Source organism: Eucyclogobius newberryi, unplaced genomic scaffold (assembly GCF_026437365.1).
Source record: "Eucyclogobius newberryi isolate DKJ021-1_F unplaced genomic scaffold, fEucNew1.0.hap1 SCAF_13, whole genome shotgun sequence".
NCBI classification, from domain to species: domain Eukaryota; kingdom Metazoa; phylum Chordata; class Actinopteri; order Gobiiformes; family Gobiidae; genus Eucyclogobius; species Eucyclogobius newberryi.
In genome coordinates this window covers 30,107,224-30,128,591 of record NW_027315757.1, presented here as the reverse complement: position 1 = coordinate 30,128,591, position 21,368 = coordinate 30,107,224, and the positions used below count along the sequence as shown (strand labels likewise).

At 39.9% G+C, this 21,368-nt stretch overlaps 2 protein-coding genes across 6 annotated transcripts; both read right to left on the bottom strand.

Annotated features, from left to right (window-relative positions):
• Window positions 1-74: 74 nt before the first annotated feature.
• Window positions 75-10,026, bottom strand: srebf1 (sterol regulatory element binding transcription factor 1). 2 transcript variants are annotated; one of them, XM_072443422.1, is made up of 20 exons: window positions 9,769-10,024; window positions 8,033-8,542; window positions 7,277-7,440; window positions 6,698-6,808; window positions 6,395-6,613; window positions 6,193-6,307; window positions 5,923-6,080; window positions 5,624-5,828; window positions 5,335-5,519; window positions 4,965-5,226; window positions 4,437-4,603; window positions 4,128-4,296; window positions 3,930-4,038; window positions 3,643-3,752; window positions 3,100-3,232; window positions 2,815-2,980; window positions 2,136-2,354; window positions 1,578-1,689; window positions 243-1,266; window positions 75-211 (listed from the first exon to the last, which is right to left on the bottom strand). In XM_072443422.1, exons 1-19 carry the CDS (start codon window positions 9,881-9,883, stop codon window positions 1,046-1,048), a joined length of 3,450 nt encoding a protein of 1,149 aa, XP_072299523.1. In that variant the 5' UTR covers window positions 9,884-10,024; the 3' UTR covers window positions 75-211; window positions 243-1,045. The 2 variants fall into 2 exon arrangements, with proteins under 2 accessions (XP_072299523.1, XP_072299522.1); XM_072443421.1 differs by having other exon boundaries at window positions 6,395-6,808; window positions 9,769-10,026.
• Window positions 10,027-11,049: 1,023 nt separating this feature from the next.
• tom1l2a (target of myb1 like 2 membrane trafficking protein a) lies at window positions 11,050-21,304 on the bottom strand. 4 transcript variants are annotated; one of them, XM_072443407.1, is made up of 16 exons: window positions 21,192-21,304; window positions 19,890-19,974; window positions 19,037-19,115; window positions 18,739-18,888; window positions 17,932-18,066; window positions 17,712-17,858; window positions 17,528-17,644; window positions 16,854-16,987; window positions 16,694-16,736; window positions 16,282-16,450; window positions 16,077-16,191; window positions 15,873-15,948; window positions 15,592-15,657; window positions 14,473-14,532; window positions 12,640-12,676; window positions 11,050-12,545 (listed from the first exon to the last, which is right to left on the bottom strand). In XM_072443407.1, the coding sequence occupies exons 1-16, from the start codon at window positions 21,241-21,243 to the stop codon at window positions 12,415-12,417; spliced, it is 1,596 nt and encodes a 531-aa protein (XP_072299508.1). In that variant the 5' UTR covers window positions 21,244-21,304; the 3' UTR covers window positions 11,050-12,414. The 4 variants fall into 4 exon arrangements, with proteins under 4 accessions (XP_072299508.1, XP_072299510.1, XP_072299511.1 ...); XM_072443409.1 differs by lacking the exon at window positions 14,473-14,532; XM_072443410.1 differs by lacking the exon at window positions 15,592-15,657.
• Window positions 21,305-21,368: the final 64 nt, after the last annotated feature.

Here is a 21,368-nt window from a genome sequence, read left to right as displayed (position 1 = left end):
TCCACAAATTTACTACTAACAGGCTATATTCGCATACATCGCGTGTTGTAGCAACAACAATACTGTAACAATACTCTTTACAAAATATTTTAATATATACAGAATAAGCAAGTATGAGATGAAAGATGCCATTATACAATAACGCCAATGCTTCTCAGATGTCATATATTAGTCTCTATACCCAGGTTACAGTGAACACCCTGGTTTTGGACTTATTTATACACTTAATTATAAGTGCCAACAAGTATCAAACAAAACGCAAGTAAGAGAAAGCACTACTCTTAGAGTAAGAGCTACAAACATAAAATTTAAATTACATTTCAGGCTCAATTTGTAGAAAAAAGTTGAGGCTAAACCATCAATGCCACACCATACAGTGTTGCACATATCACGTGCAACACTGCAAAAGGTCAAGAGAATCAAGCAAAATTGCACAAAGGTCACCTTTATAGCCTGATGCTGTGAATGTTCACGGGCATTATAATATGATAATGACATTAAATGAGCCAGGACAAATGTCACCTCATTACAATGAGTGCTTAACGAATAAGCATTTCTCATCTTGCTTGTGTCACAATACTGCAAATTTAATCAAAGATATAAATACATTTTAAAAATATGTACACACCACAAGAAAACATAAGACCTAATATTACAAGTCTTCGAAATGAGCCCCGTAAGGCTAGTGCAGATAGAGACTGGGCTTGAATGAGCATGATTCAACAAAGATTTGACTTCAACAGCTCATCATCCATTTCTTTCACAAGAAGACCCCCAATGAAGTCAGAGGAACCGTTGAGAGGGGCTAAGGTGGATGTTGTACTGTGGAGGAGATGGTGATTTTGTCTCTTTATAGACAAGCTCGTCCATTGAATTGTCAGATGTTTGGCAAGTGCCGTATTTTAGTGTTGCAAACTGGAAATTACAGAAAAAACATTTTATCTAATCTTTCCAGTTTGGTAAGATGTTTTTTAGCTGCACATTGTGAAGCTAGAAAGTATTTGATGTTCTACATGGGTGTTTTTGAGGTGTCTGTGTACACGTTCTAGCTGTTAGTGACAGTGGTGCCACTCCCCAGTTTGATGATCATTTGCTGGCAGTCGTGAAGCGTCCTCTTGTCTCCCAGCTTCTCCAGGGTGCGGGCTGCATCAGCCAGCATTCCAACCCTCTGGCCTGGGGCGGACAGGAAGGACGGGGGGAGGTATCGGCATGCCAACAGGACTGCTTCTGCCTGCTCCCGTTGGCCAGGCCGTGTTTCACACTCTTCTGCACATCACAAAAAAACGGGTTACTACAGTGGGTCATCCAGGCATTTTGCAAATAAAAAAACAACAAATTGACTATAATACATCATTAATTCTTCTAAATGGCCTGAGTTCTTGCACTATCCCATTTCACTTCATTGCATTTGTTTTGATGTCTTACCATAACCGTGTTAGAAAAGTAAGTTTTCTAGTTCTAAACACACTCAGAGGTTGGAGCAAGTCTATATCCTATTCACTGAAACCTCCTTAACACCAAATATATTCAGGTGAATAGATAAATATGCCTGGAAGACACATGTGAATGTTGCACACCTGTCTTAGCTCCAGGTGTTGCTCTGCGTCGTAGTGAGCGATCCAGCAGCTGATGTGTGCGGGTGGGACTTGCCCCGGCCATCAGCCGGGCTGTGGCTTCATGGATGAATAACTGGAAAGAGATAAAATAGAGAATTGAAGAAAAAGAAGAGTAGAAAGGACAAAACCATGAGCACTCAGACTTGGAAGCATGGAAGCATTAGGAAAAATGTTGTAGAGCACTTGCCTAAGGGTGTGTGAGAGTGTTGTGTGCCAAGGGCTATGGGTAATTTCAGTGGTGAATGAAGGTGTAAATAAGGGTTCCAAGTTTGCCTGTGCTGTATGCATTGTGTGACTTTTTGATTTGCTCCTTTGTAGTTGACAATAATTTGTTCCTTTTCTACTGCTTTGTAATTGGAGTCAATAGTCAACAGGGGTTAATATGTAGAATTTGGGGTTAAATGACACTTTTGCCAACTGCCAATTGGGCACAAACTCTAAAATGACTGTTTTTATTCAGGCACTACCGACACACCATACACTTTCTTTGTCTATTACTGAAACAAACAATACACATACCCTTCGCATGGCAGGTCTGAAACTGTGAGCTAACTTTCGCAGTGAGCTGAGGTCTTGTTGAAAGCCTTGGAGTTCTGGAGGAGAAGCCTGATGCACGCCCCCTGCTGGACAGCCTGGGGCTACATTTGTGGGTCCTACAGTGGTCACCCCCTGCTGCTGCAGCTGCCAAACATTGGTCCGCATCACCAATAGCAGATCACACAGCAATAACTGGACAACCTAAGGAGAAACAGAAAAATACAAACCCAAGTTGTTACAAAACTTGTAAATCTCTTGCCTTTGACTGCCTCAAAAGGGAATAATTACAAACTCCTGGGTACTGGTTGTTTGTAGCTCAGGTCTGTGTTGCACTGCGGGTGCATTGCACTTCACTGAGACATACATGCAATGCAACTACAATGCACCACAGCTCTGGCCGTGGACATGCACCCATGAGGTACTCATCCAGCAGCATCGCCATCTGCTAAACGCCAGAGGAGAGGACACAGCAGGATGGCACGCTGCAGTGGCCCAGGAGGAAGCCACAATCTGTCCATTCTCTCTGTTGTCAACTTTACACACACCTAGTAGCATCTGCCTTTTTGCTTATGTTTTAAAGTGTCAAATGTGTCAATGTCAAAACTGTATGAATAAAAACAATGACTGATATATATACTATAATAGTATTTCTGAGTGGTACCTTGTCTATGCTGGAGCTGTGGGAGTGTGGTCCCAGGTTGAGGTTGTCTCTGAGCAGAGCGCTGGCCTTGTCAATGTTGCTCAAACTCAGCTGACAGTTTTCGGGTTTGGACAAGAGTGCACGCACAGCTTTGAAGGTGTTCAGACATGCTTTGGGTAGCAGACTTCTGTCCAAAATCAGAGGAAGAAACACTGATCAATGTGCATCCCTTTACAGTTCTTTAATATTTTGCATTGTCCTATGTGTCAGTGAATACATGTATATGATGATGAACTGTTGACTCACTCTGCGTTCTGGAGACTGCGAGGCAGGTTTTCAACTGTTGGATACAGTCGCTCTGCAGCAGAATCATCCCCTTGCAACCAGTTGATGATCACCACAGCAACTGAGGACCACCATTTTGAATGAGGATCACATCCTGTGTTGGGGACAAAGTCACACAAAAAAACCGATCAGAAAATATTTGATAAAATATTTATATTTTTTTTAATGTAAAACTTTTATTTGGCAATAACATGTCATTATAAAAGACACTGAAAGAGACGATGGCATTTGGAAAGCATCAGTACCAATTCGATTTGGGTACTCAAATGATGATTGATGAGACAGGACAAATGTTCTTCTGCCCCATCTATAAAACGAGATCTGTACAGAAACCTAAATATTGTGGAAAGCCCTAATGACTCAGTAGTCGGATCTAAGTGTCTATATTTGTTGCAGCATATTTTAAAGTATCTAAATATTGGAAAGATAAATAGATTAGCCAATGCAGAACAAAAGGAAATGTCCATTTGTGTGACACCCATTATAACTTTTGTAATAATTTACCCGTTACAGTTGCCATATTAGATCCAATAGCAAAGGATTGTGTAGTACCACCCGCTGCGTCTGATGCACACATCAGCAGCTGCAGGTATTCCAGGGCGTCAGCGTACTCTCTGTAAAAAGAGGGAAACATTGATCACATTTATTATATACATGACTGTCCCTATTTGGGAAATTGGACTGAATCATAATCGTATACACAAGTACATTATTTGAAATATTAAACAAACTAATTTTGAACATAACTTGCTAATTTCCTTTGGAAGTGTGTATTAGTGTTGAATTCATACCCCTCTCCATGGATCGGTCCTTTATCTCCTCGAGGCTGAGCCACACAGTAGAGGGATTTTTCCAGGAGATGCTCCCTAAAAGCCTGTGTCACCTGAGCTAAAGGATCCACTGTAAAGAAAATTGAACAACGTAAGATGCTAAATAGTAATAGGTTACAGCAAGAAACTCTAATAGTGAAACACGTCAAATCCACTGACCTGTATTGCCTGCCTGGCTATAAATGCTTTCTTTAGGAGAACTTCGAATGGCCCAGTCACCATCCACGAAGAAGCGGTGACCGAGTGGGTGACACAACCACTGCATAGCTGGGGGCACACTGCCACTGGACGAAAGACAGGTCTGACGGGCACTGCTCAGGAACACTCGCTACAAAGAAAACATAAGTTTGGTCCGCTAGACTTTTTATACAGTGTATGCCATTTGTGTGTAGGAATAATATGTAAACAGTTCGCGAAGGATTTGAAATAGGCAGAAGTATTTACGATTCTGAGTGGAGCAACACTTACAGAAGTGAAATGCAGGATCCTAGGCAAGCTAGCTTTGACCCGTAAAGCTGCAGATACGTAGACTTCAGCCAATGAGGCCACAGGTAAGCATGAACTGGCACACTCCGAGAGATTCACAGCACTCAACGCCATGTGGATAGCAGAAAGATGACTGCCATTTAGTTTACCTGAATGATGACAAGATTTGGTGAAAAGACTTTAAGGGTAATAATAACAATATTGCAATATCTAGTCTCACAATAACATTGTAGAGTTTTACAATATATCAAACTCCAGCAAGCTCCTTTGCCTAAAATCACTTATTTTATATAACAATAGACCTTGTTTTTGCTCTTACTCCTTTGGAATTTGAATAAAAGCTTTTCAAGAAATGTCAACATTATTATTAGCCTGCCCAAAACAGAAAAGTTCCAATTAATATTGTACCGCAAGGTGAAAACAATGATATCATATCCTTCATTTTGAATATCATTACATCCCTAAATGTAGGTGGGATAGAAAGGTAGGGCTTGGTTTCCCTCCACTGACCTGTCATGTGAAGCTGGTGCAGGCGGTGATAGACCAAGGCAGCGTCACGGCTGCTTTTACAGGCATCCTCCTGCAGAGGGCGCTCAGAACGCAGCCCTCCAGCTCTTGCTGCCAGCCAACGGCCCACCCACAGGCGCTGGAGACAAAAACGCAAAAGCGACCACAAGGCAGCACAGGCCAAATCCAACTGAGAGGTAGGCAAAGGCCGACCAAGGGCTTTGAGACAGGTCCAGAGGTTTTGGCTGGCTTGAGCAAAATCGCCCTAAAGATGGACAAAAAAAGCTGAATAAATACACTACACTTGTAATAGTAAAATGCAGGCATGAGAGAAGAGATTAAAAAGATAATTTCATAGATTTAAATAACATACTCTTGCTAGGTCCAGATCAGCCTGTTTGCGGTGCCTCCAGAATAAGACAGATGATCCAGAATGTGGTCTGGTTACAGGTTCTCCATAGACAAAAAGTCGGATCAAAACCCCTGACACCAAAATGCCATTCAGCAACCACACCAGCAGAGTGGGCAACATCCAGTCCATCCAACCTAAAGAGTCCCCTATGAACAAAAACAGATTATTGTTGACTGTATAGGTGCAAATTACAAGGGTTTACTAAGTTATATTTGATAACATTTGTTGATATGCGGCCAAAGCATTTTACCTGCATTGTCTAAGCCCAGAATGCCCCTGCCTGTGTGAGGGCTGCGGCTGGTGCCAGCGTTGGCAGATGTGCTGCTGCAAAAAAGGGAAGCCAAAGGATTCATGGAGACAAAGAGGAAGGTGAACGCACACAGGGCCATACGGGAGCGGTCCAACATGCCCCCAACGCCTCCACCTGCAGACTGACCCAGCAGACCCACATTTGGCTGGGACAAAGACACAGAAATTAAGATTGTTAATTTTCTTTTTTGTTGATTCAGTTTGGCATAACAATGTGTACACGTGAGATTTTTGATATACCTTTGTGTCCTCGCCCATTGGGCTGTCTGGCTCTGAGTCACTGGCACAGTGTGAGAGGGAGGAGGGGGAGCCCACATCAGAAGACGGAGGAGTAGGCAGCTCAGGCTTCACATCAGCAGGTCCATCAACCTCCATAGCAACAATTTCTTTGAGAGATTCTGAGTAAAACAAAGATTTAAAGGTTTATATTGTATGGTGTGAGGTTAAAACCCCTCTAGTATTTAAACTCAGCCAATTCAAACCCCATTTTAGATTCTATGAAGTACTCACTTTTTTTCTGGGCAGTCATTTTTAAAGCCATGTTTTCCTGCTTGAGTTTCTGATTAGTCTGCAGCAAGTATCTGATGTAATCAATAGCTTTTTTCAAAACTGCAGACTTATTGAGCTAAAAAGGGACAAAACATACATATTATTATCAATAGGTAAAAATCTTATTCAATACGTTTTAAAGAAAATAGTATTCTAAAATTACCTTGGCCTCAGTACCCGCAACCAAATCTTTAAGCTCAATAATTTTGTCATTTATAGATGACCGGTATCGTTTCTCTATGGCATTATGAGCAGTGCGTTTCTCCCCCTTGGGTGGCAGTCCAAATGGTTTGCCACTGATGGCTATCCGGTTTATTGGCATCTTCTCTGTATCCATCATAATAGGAACTGTTGTCAAAAATGTGCTTCCACCCACAAAAGCCTTAGAGTGAAACAAAGGGCATTTAATTAAAAAAAACAGATTAAAAATAATCCTGAAACCGTAATATTTTATTTTTAAGTTTACTTGAATAGGAGTACTCTGCACGGATGTTGTTGTGGCCAAAGATGTAGGTGATGCTACAGTAGTGGTCAGAAGCAACGATTCTGCTTTAATGAACTGAGGCTGCAGTAGCACCTGTGAAAAAGATATGTTGTTTATTGGTTGTACTTGCAACTCTTAAGGCCAACGCACACCAAAGAGTTGACACGCATCAAGCACATGCATCAACACAAACTAAACGCTGCGTGTCACAGCTCTTAAAAAAGGCTTTAAAACAACTCTTTGGGCGCTTCAAACTGGATTTTTATCTGCAAATTACTGACAAAAAGAGACGGCGCGAGACTGTGTGAGGAGAGGAAAGATGTGGTTTGAGCAGGTTATAGTGAATTTAGTGAGAGATGACTTTTCTGTGCAGGAGAAAAGCAAGAGAAAAGCAGGTGCTGTCTCTGCTTCTGCTCAGGTTCTAGATTTACAGCACTCCTATCGGTCACAGAGCAGAGATCTGTGCGTGCAAGCTCAAATATAGGAGGCACCAATTTTGCCTGTGCGGAAAAGCATTCTGGTGTGCGATGGCCTTTAATGTGGCAAAATATTATAACGTACAGGTACTTGCTGCACATTGGATGTGATGGTTTGTACAGGCGGGCTTCCAGATGTGGTCAAAAAGGGAGAGGTGGTGGTCATCCCTTGGATCTGAGGCTGAATTGCTATCGGAGGTGATGAAGACAAAGAAGTGGCCGAAGGAATTCCATTCCCAAGACTTGATGCTGTAAAGTTGCAATTAAAAATAGCAATTAAATGTGTTCTAGTACCTTATTTTATATCTAGTACCTTATTATGTCAAAAAATACCACAATGCAGTTCCTTGTTTTATAAGCAAGATAACCAGAGTATCTGTGTAGCCAACAGTGCTAACGTCATTATCAGAGGTTAGTAGGCCAATCTTCAACTGTCTCACTAGGACTAATAAAACCATAGTATTAGTCAGTATGTCACCCTTTACACTTCTTATCATTATGAAGTGGTTTACCTTTGCACTAGAACACTTAAAACAGCTTTTTTTAAATACAAATGATAAACACAGACCAGTTTAAACAAATATGTACAGTATTTGTACATGCAGCTATGTGTACTTAAAGCAAATGAGTGGTTTGGACCTTTATGTCCCATGTACATTAGTGCAGATATGGGAGTATATATTTAGAAAAGGCTGGGGTGAATAACCCAGAGGTGGAATTGTAAGAGGCTGAAGATACCAACTTTATTTGGCACGTGTGTTCAATGAAAAGAGCCTTAATCAATGTTTGAGTCCAGGTTTATGTTCTAATAGTTGTTTAAATTAATGTACACTTATTTTACCTGTGTAACTGACAGGGAGAGTCTGTGGAGATTTAACTTGTGTCTGAGCAGTGGAGGCGATCAGGGCTGGGGGGGGACAGGTTATAACCGCAGTCTTTGGTGGCAAAACCTGAGGCGGTGAAGCCACTTGTACTGGAAGGGGCTGTTCTGCCTTGGACTGGCTGGCATTCTGGGGCTGTTGTGGAGAGGGCGGCTGCTGTGGTCTCGTGCTGGAGCTGTTGGGGACCTGGGCCAGAGGCGACTGCTGGAAGGTAGAAGGCTGGAAGGTCTTGTCTGGGGTAGTGGAGCTGCGAGTGATGGGAGGCCCCAGAAGAGCATCCAAATGTGGACTACTGCTCAGGATGGACGATGGGGGGGATGGCGAGACAGCTGAGGTGGTCAATGGAGCATTCGAGGTGATGGTTTGGTTAAGAACAGGGAGATCGTGGGTCAATGGAGCACCTGTATATGGTTGGTTGTCAAAGAGTCCATCAAACTCCATATCCTGGTTGTTGATGAGTTTTAGCAAATCTGTAATAGACAGAACAACTCCATTAGCATACTATTGATGATATAAAGTAATATGACTACTTTGGTTATTATTTGCATGCGGTTTACAGTAAATACAAGTCCTTTCAACATTCTGTATACCAGTTATGTACATTAATTTACAGCAAAGCATACCACGTTTACCAGCTTGTGATTGATGTATTATAATAGGAGGCATACAATGTTGTACTAGTAACACAAGCCAGTGAACACACGTTGTCTGGTCAATGATTCAACTATGGCAGCATGATACAAAACAGATACAAAATGATCTGGAGAAGTGGGTTAATAAAGAAACAATATCGGACTGTGTAGTATTTTAAGAAAGTAAATACATGTTTTGTTTCTCTCTGCATTAACTTGTGGCACTGAGTTTGTGGATTAAGACGTTGAATGAGGTGATCGCTCTCGACCAATCAGAGCGCGCTTTTGCCCAAGACAGGAAGTGAGTCTGGTGGTTTGCCGAGGGTTACTCCCGGTCAAACACCCAACACAACATCTGGACGGATTTCACTCCAAATTTAATTCATTTGCAATCAACCTATGGATATGACTTGCACATTACAAGTAGTAGGCTAATTTAAATGACAAATGTGTTGGCCTCGCTCAGTAAACCTGCAATCACGTGGTGGTGCCGAGTGCGCGTGCAAACTAACATATTTGACGCAAAGCAAATAAACTGGCCACTTGCAAAGGATTGCCAATTATATTTTAATTGCGATTTGGAAGAGTGTAATAAAATAGTAATTAAGCATCCCAGTAAGACGTATGAAGTAATATCGGGTTTGTATCATTGTGGAGGATCAGGTCAGTCAGGATGAACCCAAAGACTGAACTGTAATAACCTCCTGCACGAGAGGCGGGGCCCCAGTACCATTTAATAAACTACCATCACCTGCTAATGCACCTCTGTTACTCTAATGCGTTACAAAATTAAGTAATAATACATTTACTAACAAGTAACGTACAAAGAGAGAAAGATGCATTTAATTTCCATCCAGCGCAAGGTTGGCCAATTGGTTTAACATACAACACATTTCACATTACTGCTTAAACAATTAAGCACACTTGATACAAAAACATATGATCAATAGCCAATTGTATTATTTAGATTGTAAAACAGGGGTGTGTTGGACAAGCCACTAACGCCATAGCTATAGATGACAGGGAGGACTTGTGGCATGTAAACAACAATTACGATTTCTTACCATCGATATCACTTAAAAGGGCCGTGTCAATATCGCTGGAGTCGTGTAAAGAATTGAGAGAAATCGTGGGATCCAAGTTATCCAAAGTTGGATCGTCAAAAGAAAGAGAGTTCATCTTTGCTCCTCTGTCTGGCTCTTTTTCTGTGAAGACTGGACAGACACGAATCAAGTGAAGACGCAATCTTCTTACTTCCCTACATTAGTATAATCCCAATCCAAATCGGTAAAGAAAATCCACGCAATCAATGTTTAAACTCTGTCAACTCGGGCCATGCATGCAGGGATAAACTTGATGATGCCCAAGCTACGATCCAAGCTAAACACAGCGCTCATTCAGGGCAAGCGTGCTACAAACAACCCACCCCACCAAGTTTGAGTGACAGCACCAACAACCAATCAAGTAGCAGGTCCAATTCCGCTCGGAAATCGTTTGTCATTATAATTGCTTAGAAACAATATGATACATGGGTTATTTTCATATTCGATGTATGTTGAAACTGCCCCAAATCCACATAAAGTAAAAAGAAAAAGTTAAAAAATTTAATTACAAAAATAAAACGTACTTTGGCGTTTGATAACTTAACAACGCGGTGTATTTGCAAAAAATCACAGTGCAGAAATATGCTATGGCTTCTAGTACCGGTCACAATACATTTAGGACATTTATTTAATTTGTAGACTGGGCAAAGCAGCGTGCATCTGTTTACTGTGAGCCTCTTTCAAAGCACCAGTAGGACGCAGGTAGGCGTGGTCACTCACAATCAAGTTTGTTTGAATCGTGCTCCTGTAGAACCAGCAATATCAGCCAATCAGGAGCTCCCAAACCGAGTGGGGTGATCATACGTCACCCATAGGCCCTGCTGATTACGTCATCCCTCTCGCTCTCTGCTGCTGTACGCACGCCATAAAACACCAAAGAAGAAGGCAGCGGCAGAGACAAACATTAAACTCATATAAATGTCCTTGATTGATTTTTTAATATATATAAATATATATAGCGAACAATATAGTATACATTTAATTACTTTATAATAAGTGAACAAACAATGCCATAGCACGGTAGGTATATGTATAGAAAGTTGAAGTGAGGACAGGTCAGTGTTGTAAACGTTACTGGGTTACGTTGTTGGCAGGGAGACTATAAGTGAGAGAAATGATTAACTTTAAATTTGCACATCAAAATGATGACACGTGAAGCAACACTGACTGTCGTGGAACTGTTGAAACTTGAGGTCAGTTTGCATCAGCTCATGAGGCAGTTAAATATATACCAAAGAACAACACATTTAGGATGCTAGTGTTTTATTAGTGACACGTACGAGTACAAACTCCAGTTGTCTGCACGTATCCATTTTTGTCCAAAATCATACAGCTTCAGCAGATGTTGTTCAATTGACACATTTGGAAAACAATGTGAGCATGGACCCTTCAACTTTATAAAGAAGCACTTAGAATGGAAAAAGTATCAGATATCACAGTGGTTCTTTCTATAACTAGGTTTAAAATATATGTGATAACTGTAAAACACACAAAAAAAACATCAATTAGATACAAGATGGGAATGCCCCAAATGGGCACAATATCAACTTAACTCATTTTAATTAACAAAAGTGATTGGTCAAGGCTCAAACAGAGTTAGCCACTGCACTGATCTATTTAAATCACAGATTAAATCTAATGGCTGAAAATAAAGTGGCGGCGCAAAAAACACCAACAATTGTGCTTCTTTTCTGCATGTTTTAGCATAACTGTTAATGCAAAATATTAAAAACATAAGTAATACAAAATTACATCCACAATCTGTTGGTAAATGAATTAGAGTCTGCATAGAGTATGGTACACATATCATGACTTACACTGCATGGCTTAAGCAATTCTTAAATACAATCACAATTTCAATAATGCAACAATTACAAAACAAATGTGCAAAATTAAGCTAGTCACATCTTTTCCACACCTAGCAACAAAGATGAAACTAAATTTACAAAATATTAATTTGTTATCCCTTCAAGTGCAAAGATGTGAAAACATGGAGAAGGAAGCTGTCAATTTTTGTCTCTAAAGCTTTAAGTTTCTTTGGAGAAATACATTTTAAACACGATATGTCAAAGTACTCAGTGTTCAGTGTCCCTTTGCCACAGACTAAGGTTTATAACCTCAATAAAAGAAATGTTGAAATACACAGTATTACTTCCGGGTTAGCAAAATTAATCTGTCAACATTAGTAATATAAAAAACACCACATCTGGTAATCTGATGCAAACACAAAGGCTACTTTAAGCATGACAAACTGGTTAAGTCAAGTATTTATACAATAGTAATATTGCAAAGTTTGACCATTAACCAAAAAAATCATGTGAGCTGTAGATGGTGAAACACCACAATCGTCACACAGATGATCATTGGCCTTTTCACCGGCAGTAATTCACTTTAGTGCCGAACTATTAATACAACGGGTTCTTTGGCAGTTAGTTTCAAATGCCATTATAGAAAGTAGTATACAAGCTAAGACAGAGTGTAAATACTGCAGACCTTGATGTTGATACATTACTGCTAGTCACTAATTAAATGGGACCAGAGCAAATGTTTTGAATTAAATTATTAAGAGCAAAAACCTTTGTATGCCTGTGGAGTGAGATTATGACGCTACAAGGCAAACAGGGCATCTTCCGTCTGCTCCGCCTTCTTGTGCGACCTGCTGGGAGCAGGGTTAGCTCTTGTGGGAGATGGCACAGAGTCCACTGCTTTTGCTCGCTCCTCAAGGAACTTATCAAACTCTGAAGAAAAGCATTGGTTTTAGAGATTTGGAGAAGAAATACTGCCAAGCTTACATTTTGGCTAAGATATGTTATCTTAATCTTGGAGCAATACCTTCACTGGTGACACCTTCCTCAGCACGGTCACCTTTCTAAAAACAAACATGAAAACAGTTGTGAGTTCATTCTGAAAATATAAGAACGTTTAACATCACAAAAAGCATTAAAATAGTGTGAATGACCTAATGTATGTAACGTTTTAGGCACAAGTATAACTAAAGGAGTCAATAACAAAAAAAAGATACTAATCAATACTAATACTATGACGGAGTATAAGGGCCAACCAAAAAATAAAAATGCGCTGCACTACGAGAATAATGTAATCAATGAATAAGAAAAAAGACGTTTAATTATTGAGGAAAAAAGTCAAAGTCAGACAAAAGTCGTAAATTAACGACAATAAACTAATTAAATAACGAGAAAAAAGTCATTAAATAACGAGAAAAAAGTCATTAATTAATGAGAAAAAAAGTCATAGTTTAGGGGCTGATTCAAAGTGACGTGATCAGTTCACTTTCAGCCCCACGGTCAGGACGCAAAAGAACGGGCTTGGATGAGTTGACAGTTTAGAACTGTCAACTGAAACAGATGTTAAAGTGTTTCCTGGCCTTTAAAACGATGTCTTACGTGTGTGTTGATTACAAGACAAGGCACAGCCGTTTAGCGGCACCTTTCCTGTTACGCATCATTCACAGACTGTTGGATAAACCCTTTATGTTCTCCATGACGTAGCTGTAGTGCACCGTGGGCTCAAACAGCAGCCGTGCTCCGCGCCACAGCCGCCCGAAGACAGGTGAAGGAGCCTCGGTGTTATATTCACACGTTCTCTGCTCCTCTAAGTTGTTTGTCCACTATTCTCATGTGCTCATTGTGTGCACTTAAGTTCTATGCCGGATTCTAACCTTTTGTGATCCCTTGGACAAACTCAGTAAAACACACAGAACACAACACATCCGTCTGCACTTCCACTCAGCTCTTGACGCCCGGATCGTGTTTGGCACAGCCAAAAAGCGATATGTTTTACGCACACGCATCATCCATACATCATCCATACGTCATCCATACGTCATCCATACGTCATCCATACGTCATCCATACGTCATCCATACATCATGGCATGAGCTCCAACACACGCGAGCACCAACACTGGAGTACGTAATTTTACAGGTCCGGGACCTGACATGGGGACACTGCACCGGGGAAATGATTGTTTGTAATGTCTAAAAGGCCCGCATCATAAAGATCGACATCTATTGTGGGCTTTTGTATTCACTTTTAACCAAGCGCCATTTGCGTCCTGGTGGTGGTGTGTTTGTGTAATAAAGACTCCAGACAGATGCATTTGACTCAGTGTATTGACTTGTCAGATCGGCTTCATAACTTTAAACACAGTTCATACAAAACAGAGCCGTCACTGGACTGTACCATTATGCAACACTGGGGGGGAGCCCGTAACATGGTGCTGAAAGTGAACCGCGTATCTGACTTTATTCTCTTTAAATTATGAGATTTTTCTCGTTATTTAACAAGGAAAAAAGTCATTAATTAATGACTTTATTCTTGTGGTGCCCCGCATTTTTTTTTTGGTTGGCCCTTATACTCCGTCGTATAATATAAATTAGTAATACAAATTATAATGAAAGTATTGAGCCTTTTTTTAGAATCAAAATTGAGTTTGAAATGTTAGTGTAACACAAGTATGAACTAATATAGAGCTATTAGAATTGTATTTTAGCAATATTAATTATTAACCTTAAAAGGTTGTGTCAAACAACTAAGAGTGACAAAAGGCAAAAGATGTTTTAAAAAAAATAATATATATATATATATAGCATGAGATGAAATGATAAAAGAGAGAGAGAGGGCAGATAAATCAAATAAGCCTCACCACATCCGCACAGAGCCACTCCTCTATGTCATCCATGACAGAGGATTGCGATACTGGGATCTATGAGCCAAAGCCATGGGGGAAGTAACAAGCCACAAGACAAGGAAAGAAAAATAACCAAATGAAAAAATTAAAACCAGCACAAGAAAAACTAAGAAAAATATAAAATATGCAAAAAAATATTGATATGGACTTTCGTTCATATTATGATTCCAAAAGCGTTCAATAGCTGCAGTCTAATGTCACACAGCAGTATTATCGTTGCAGTTATATAGTACTTAATGGGACTGAATAGGAATACTTAAGTATATGTGATATGTGCAGCATTTACCATCAGTGCAGTGCATGAAATAACTGAGTTCAGGAAAGAAGGAAGCATTAACACTGATGTCTGGATTTCACAAAATATATATTTTGAATTTAAACCATATGTTCCCTTATTTCTGGAATTATTCCCAGATAACTTATATTCATACTGACTTAGAGAGTCAGACTAAGTTCATTCACCACACCTCCACATCTTTCTGCTCATGACATAAATATTGTTGACACAGAAGCTCATTACTTGCACAATATTTTTGTCAATATTGTACTACTTGATAAGGCTAGTTTGATGGAAGGGTTAGCAGTATAATTAGTTATATAGTTGCATTTAAAATTGGTGGTTTGTACTTTTACTATTTCATCACTGTGTTAAGTTAATCTGTGACAAGGTGTTAAACTTGTGATTGTATAATATATTCATCAGTCATTTTCTATGGATGAAGTCTAACTGATTTGTTAATGTATGTTCATTAACATGCATTGTCTCAACTAAATACAAACATTGAAAATTAAAGTATTGGTTTAGTGTTTATAGTATACTACACACCAGGATTAAAGTATATTATTTACTAGTAGCTAATGAGTGAGGATAAGTGGTAATGTATTAATGACTGAACGTACGGATGACAAGTGCATAAGCTCTACTGGAGTGAGTGATGGGTGTGTTAATGGGCAGGAGTGAGCGCTGAATGAATGACGTGTTACAGTGACTGGATGAGTCTAAGGAGCTAAAAGCCAGCGAGATGGTGACCATGTGACAGGGGCAGGAGGACACTCTGAGAATGGAGTCCTCACCATTCCTTGGGTAATAAGCCAGCTGTCTATGGGCAGCTCCTGATCTGCAGGGTTATCAACCCTCAGCTGAATCAACAACAAAATAACACCTTACACCACAGCATAGCCCACAGTGCAGAGACAGAAGAAGTCAAAGATGCACCACACAATGGAAGAAAATAATGTGTGCAAAATAAGTGTATGGGAGATTAAATCAATGACCAAAAGAGGGAAGAAGTGCATACATGTACTGTAGTCGTGTAGCGTTGTAAGCAGTGTCAGTGTTTTTTGCTAATCCTCACCCCTCCAGTGTTTTGTTGTCTTACATCCAGTGCAGAGGCCAAGCTGCCCAGAGCCTGAGGGTCTTCATATGTTACACTAGAAAACACACAAAGGCAAATTCAACTTTTGTTTCCTACATAAAAAAATATGTATTTTATACCATGTCATTTATCGTATGATTGTAGTATTATTTTATTATACTTGTATAATAAAATAAAAGTTACTTTTTGCGTTGCTCAGCCAGAGAGCTACTCCTGGTCTGGGCAAACATATCAAAGTCATCTTGATTTTGACCTGAGAGAGACGACAATGTAGCACTGACAGTCCCTTCCCCAACCTCTGAAAGATAGCCAAGAGAAAAACAACAGATATGCAAGTGATAAGCATTTTGGAAACGGTTTGTGAAATAGGATAATAAACCAGACAGACCCAAACCAGCGAGTGCAGTCGACAGTGTTGTGGAGCCATTATGAGCTGGCAAGGCAGAAGCCCCGGCAGTGGACTTTGAAGGAGGACTGGAGGTGATCCTGGGTGTAACTACAGCAGGAGAGCCCGGTGTCAGGTCTATAAGGTTGTCATCTGTGACCTCACTCAGCATCTTAATAGTAATGAAATCAGGTTAAAACTATTTACCGTAATAAACAAACAGTTTATAAATGGACAAGTCTTGAAATGTAGATCTATGAAGAGCTAAATGTTTCATAATAGAAATCTATCATGTATAAATGTATATGTTGAACTTTGCTGTATATTACTTGTGATTAAAAAGAAGTAAAAATGGTTACACATTTTGATATTACATTGCACCTTTTTACAATCTAGTATTAAAAAAGATACTTACCCCATTATTCTGCAAAGTTCTACCCAATCTGACCCTTTCATATCTGCAAATCAAAAACAACACCCAGTTAACGTTACAACAGACATTTAACTTGAATCTGTTTGTTGTTGTTTTTTTGTCCAAAACCATTCAAGATGATGTCGGATACACTTTAATGTACCTCTCATGACGAAGGAAAATGTTGTTGAGATCATCGTTGACATGTAGCAGCTCCTCAGTAACCTCCTCATTAGAAACTCTTGAAATCAGCTCAACCACTCTTTGCTGCATAGTTCTGCAGGTCCTGTTCAGCTCCTAAAACATATTCACAAAATAATCGTATTAAAAATCTACAATGCCACGACTGTAACTGGCGAATAAACTTAATACACTTCAATACATTCAGAAAAAAAAAGCTGTAACGACCCCTACTGGCTGAGCATTGTCAACATTTTACAACAATCTGTGTAAAACAAACAAACAGAATGTACAGCTAAGCGTTTCTCGTACCAGGAGTTTGTACTCAATTGATGTATTGTACTGATTGGAAAAGACAAGTGCTAAATAATGCTGAATTACAACAGCTTCAAGATAATTTTCAAGTTCAGCATCCTTTCATTTGGAAAACCTGACTTCCCATTCTGTATAAGTTATGAAGGTATTTTGACTTATTTGCAAGAAATGAGCATTGATTGCAAAGTACATGGGTTCTCCCCATAAATCAGACAACTTACTCAACTTACTTGAGGCTAGAACACTTCATCATGTTTGCTGCCAGACATTTTTCCAATTTGGCTGTGCGTTTTGGTTCCCATATGGTGAGCGTGTGCAAGCTTCGACTACATTTGGTCTCACCTGAAGCAGTTCGAGGTCTGAAGCATCTTCCTGTCCAGGGACGAGCTCCGTTAACATCTCTGACATGACTTTGACATTCCCCCTGACAATGTCCAACTCGCTGCGCAGTCTGGCGATCTGAAAGCTCACATTTAGTCAGACAGAAGGCGGCGACAGATTTACATCCTTGACATGACATTCTTACCTGTTCTGGCGTTGCTGTGATGGGTCCTTGTGCGCTGGGCGAGCTGTGCGTCTGAGGGGCACGTACAATGGCAGGTGCAGGTATGGGAGGGGCGGCAGCGGGAGCAGCCAAATATTTAAGCATGGCTGGGTCCACTTCAGGTGTTCCCTTTGAGAATACAAATAAGCAAGATAAGCATCAAAAAGCACAGTTCAGAAGATGCGTCAGTCCAACTGTTTACCCGCTGTGGTGTGTGGATTGGCGATAAAGCGTCAAGGTCCGCCATTGGAAACTCCACACCTTTTCTCTTCAGCTCTTCATAAATGTGGACTACTCCGGTAAGATCTGGACAACTTCTGAAGGCATCGGCCCAAGCCTGACAAAATAAATGTGAATTACATGACAGCTGACATAGTGTACATCAGACAGTATTGAACAAGACTGGCAATATTACTGTAAACTAAATTTCAATCCATGTAGAACCATAACAGTCACTCCATAATGTCAAGAGGACTTAAAGGACAAGCATCATGCAAAATGTACTTTCTTGAGCTTTTAACCACGTTCTACCAATGATTCCTCATCAAAAACTGGGGCTGTATTTAGTTTCATTCGCTGGTTTGATTAATCCTGTTTAGTACGTCCTCTCCCTTTGAGCCTAGAAAACACTCCATTCCAAATGTTCCAGATTTGTGACGTCAAAGATCTTCTGAGCTGTTTTTAAGTTCAAAAACCCTCGCGAGACTCATTCTGAGCATTTTGTCTCCCCTTTGTAACTGCGGCCACTAGATGGAACTCTGACTCAATTCCTGACATGGGAAACGCCTTGAGTGCTGTCGTGTGCTTTTTCTAGACAATTATCTAGTTCTAAAACATGTAATGCCAAAGCAAAGGTACGCAAGAGCATGTTTGAATGCCAATAACAATACAAAAAATGCATAATATTTGTCTTTTGAGCCCTTATACAGAATTTTGATTATCTAAATTAACACAACAAAGTCTTTACAAGGGCTACATTGGGGTATCCAAGGTGATTACCCAAACCTACCTGGATGAGAGACAGCACTTTGTCTTGTACAATGGTCGGAGGATTTGACTTTGGTGACAGGATCCTGACCATAACACCATCAATGAAGTCTCTGTTTGCCACCTGAACATGGAACCTATGACCACAGTTCTTCACACACGTCTCTAACACCTGCAGAATGACAAAAAGATAGACACATGCAGTGAGCAATGAGAAGAAAAGTAACGATTGACACATGATGTACCACACTCATCGAAGACCTTAAAACTTTACTCATTTCAGATAGGTTTCTCATAAAGCTTGAACATAAGTTTTCTACCGTCAGGGCCAACATGACTTCTCTGTAGTTTTTGTTCCCACTCAGTCTCTTTTTCAGCGCCCGCATAGAATCTTTTGGCCTGGAGGAAAAAGACTGACATTAATAAAGACATCCATCCGAGAAGAACGTGGCATTTTGATTTTTGTGTGTCTGAAGTTTCAGTGTCAGATCGGTGCATTAAGCTTTGGCTCACAAAAGATCTCTCAATAGGCCCAAAAACAATGAAAGCAAAAATAAAAAAATCTATATAAATCAAAAATTGTAGAGCAAAAAATTGTGAGCTGAACCGCACCATTTATTTAGTATGATATTTATTACATATTTATTTAGTAGTATGTTCTCTGTAACCAAATCTCATAAACTTGTATTTCCTCTTGCCCTTCGCTCACACTAATATCCTAATATCCACTAATAATCCTAAATTAAAGAACTTTTACAAAATGGCTAGACAACATTTCCAATCGTTGCATCACATGTTTCAAACTTAGTGACCAGTGAAATGTGTGGTAGTTGTAATAAACACACATAATTGAATAATCATGCAAATTGTTCAGCCTTGCAGTGCTTTCCTCCACAATAATGCCTGTGTATAATGAAGTACTGTTGCGTGCCAAAACAATGGGTGTGTGTAGGGACAAGGAATGCAGAAGGTATGTAGAGAAAAGAGATATTCATGACCACTAAAAATGAAGAATAAGACAAAAAAGAATGTGTTGTAAGTTTGTAATATTCAGTCACACTTGACCAGACTGAACAAAGGGAAATTGGACGTGGGACTGATCATTTTAGATGCACAGGATACTTAAATTTAACTGGTATACATTTGCTAGTAAGTCTTCACTTCATATCTTACCCTTCATCAGTCTCATTAATGATGTCACAGATTTCCATGTTTAAAGTCCAGTCCTCATTTTGGAGCCCTCCATCGGTGGCTCTTTCTGCAGAACACATGTTTATTAAGCCAACTGTGAGTTATTAAATTGATAATTGATGCCCCTAGAATGATAAATTACAGTCTTTAGCTTTATTTTTATTTTATTATTATATTTTCTTCAATGCTTTTGCTTTTTAGTGAGACAAAAAATAACAACATGAATAACACAACAACAAAAAGTCTTGAGTTTGACTTGGGCCACCTGATTATCAAATAATTCATGTTTAAGGAACGTTTCGTAAGTTAAAATGAAAGATAAAGTTAAGCTAACTGACTGAGGACTCTAATCCACAGCACCGCTATGGTACTCTCTCTGAGGAACACCAAACATGTTCCTGGCCTTCTGGTTCCACACGTCTGGTAGTATAAAGCTTCATCAGGAATATCCCATGTAATCTCCTCAAGTGGATTGTGAGGTCAAGGCTAGCCACAGTATATAAGATCCCAAAGGTCTAATCTTCCCCCATGAACAAGTTAAATAAGAATGGAACAACTAAATGCAGACAATACACCCATTCACAGTCCTCTGGCCCAACTCATGAGAAATGACACTGGATCAATGACACCAGTTAGTCACATGACAGGCCGGGGCCATGGGACAGATGTGCCATGCAGTGCCAACAGATAAAGTATCATCAACATAACTACAATAGCTCAACATCCTACTGTATGTACCACACTAAGCTAAACAGTATACATCAATGAACTAATCTAATTTCATGATGAGTGATGAGGATGTTGTGATCAGTTATATAAGGTTATCATTAACAAGAATTAATCTCTACTCATTACTAACTAAGCTAAAGAAAACTGTTCAATTGAAGTACACCCAGCACATTTTGATCAGCCAGGTGAGGACTGGGTAAGGATGCCATAATAATAAAAGTTGCGGGTTAAAAACCAAAGTTGATTAGCTCAACTCAAACAATCAAGGCAATATTTATTACGTTAAACGGATATGAGACAACTGCACAATCTGCATCCTTGCAATGAAGACTGTACATCCTTGCGACCTTGAAACTGTATTTTATTCTATTGCACGTTTGGGGATCTTTGAGTGATGGAGAGGTTAGCACCCTTAGCAAGCTAGCATTAGCTGTAAGCTCATTCCAAGTTGATGACGTTTACTGGGATGATGTCCACTACTTTTTCCTATTCCCGTCCTCGACCTTTGCACTTTTAGCTGAGTAGTAAGTAATTAAGTATCTTCAGCAAACTTACCGATGCATTGGCCGACTGGAGTGCTGTATGGATTACCGAGTAAGAACTCCATTTTAACAACAAACAATCCGAGCTCTCCCAGGGATGTTTGAAGGAGGCGGGACAGTGTGACACTGAGCCCGCCCACTGAGCCCGCCCACAACAACAGCGCCACATGAAAGAGCGCTTTAATTTATC

Coding starts and splice junctions, on each gene's coding strand:
- srebf1 (XM_072443421.1), bottom strand. CDS start 9,883: ATGAACTCTCTTTCTTTTGACGATCCAACTTTGGATAACTTGGATCCC. Junction 6,308..6,394: donor TTGCGGGTACTGAGGCCAAG/GTAATTTTAGAA, acceptor GTCCCTTTTTAG/CTCAATAAGTCTGCAGTTTT. Junction 5,520..5,623: donor TCTGGGCTTAGACAATGCAG/GTAAAATGCTTT, acceptor TTTTGTTCATAG/GGGACTCTTTAGGTTGGATG.
- tom1l2a (XM_072443407.1), bottom strand. CDS start 21,243: ATGGAGTTCTTACTCGGTAATCCATACAGCACTCCAGTCGGCCAATGC. Junction 19,116..19,889: donor ATTAATGAGACTGATGAAGG/GTAAGATATGAA, acceptor TTTTTCCTCCAG/GCCAAAAGATTCTATGCGGG. Junction 16,988..17,527: donor CAGACCTCGAACTGCTTCAG/GTGAGACCAAAT, acceptor AATATGTTTTAG/GAGCTGAACAGGACCTGCAG.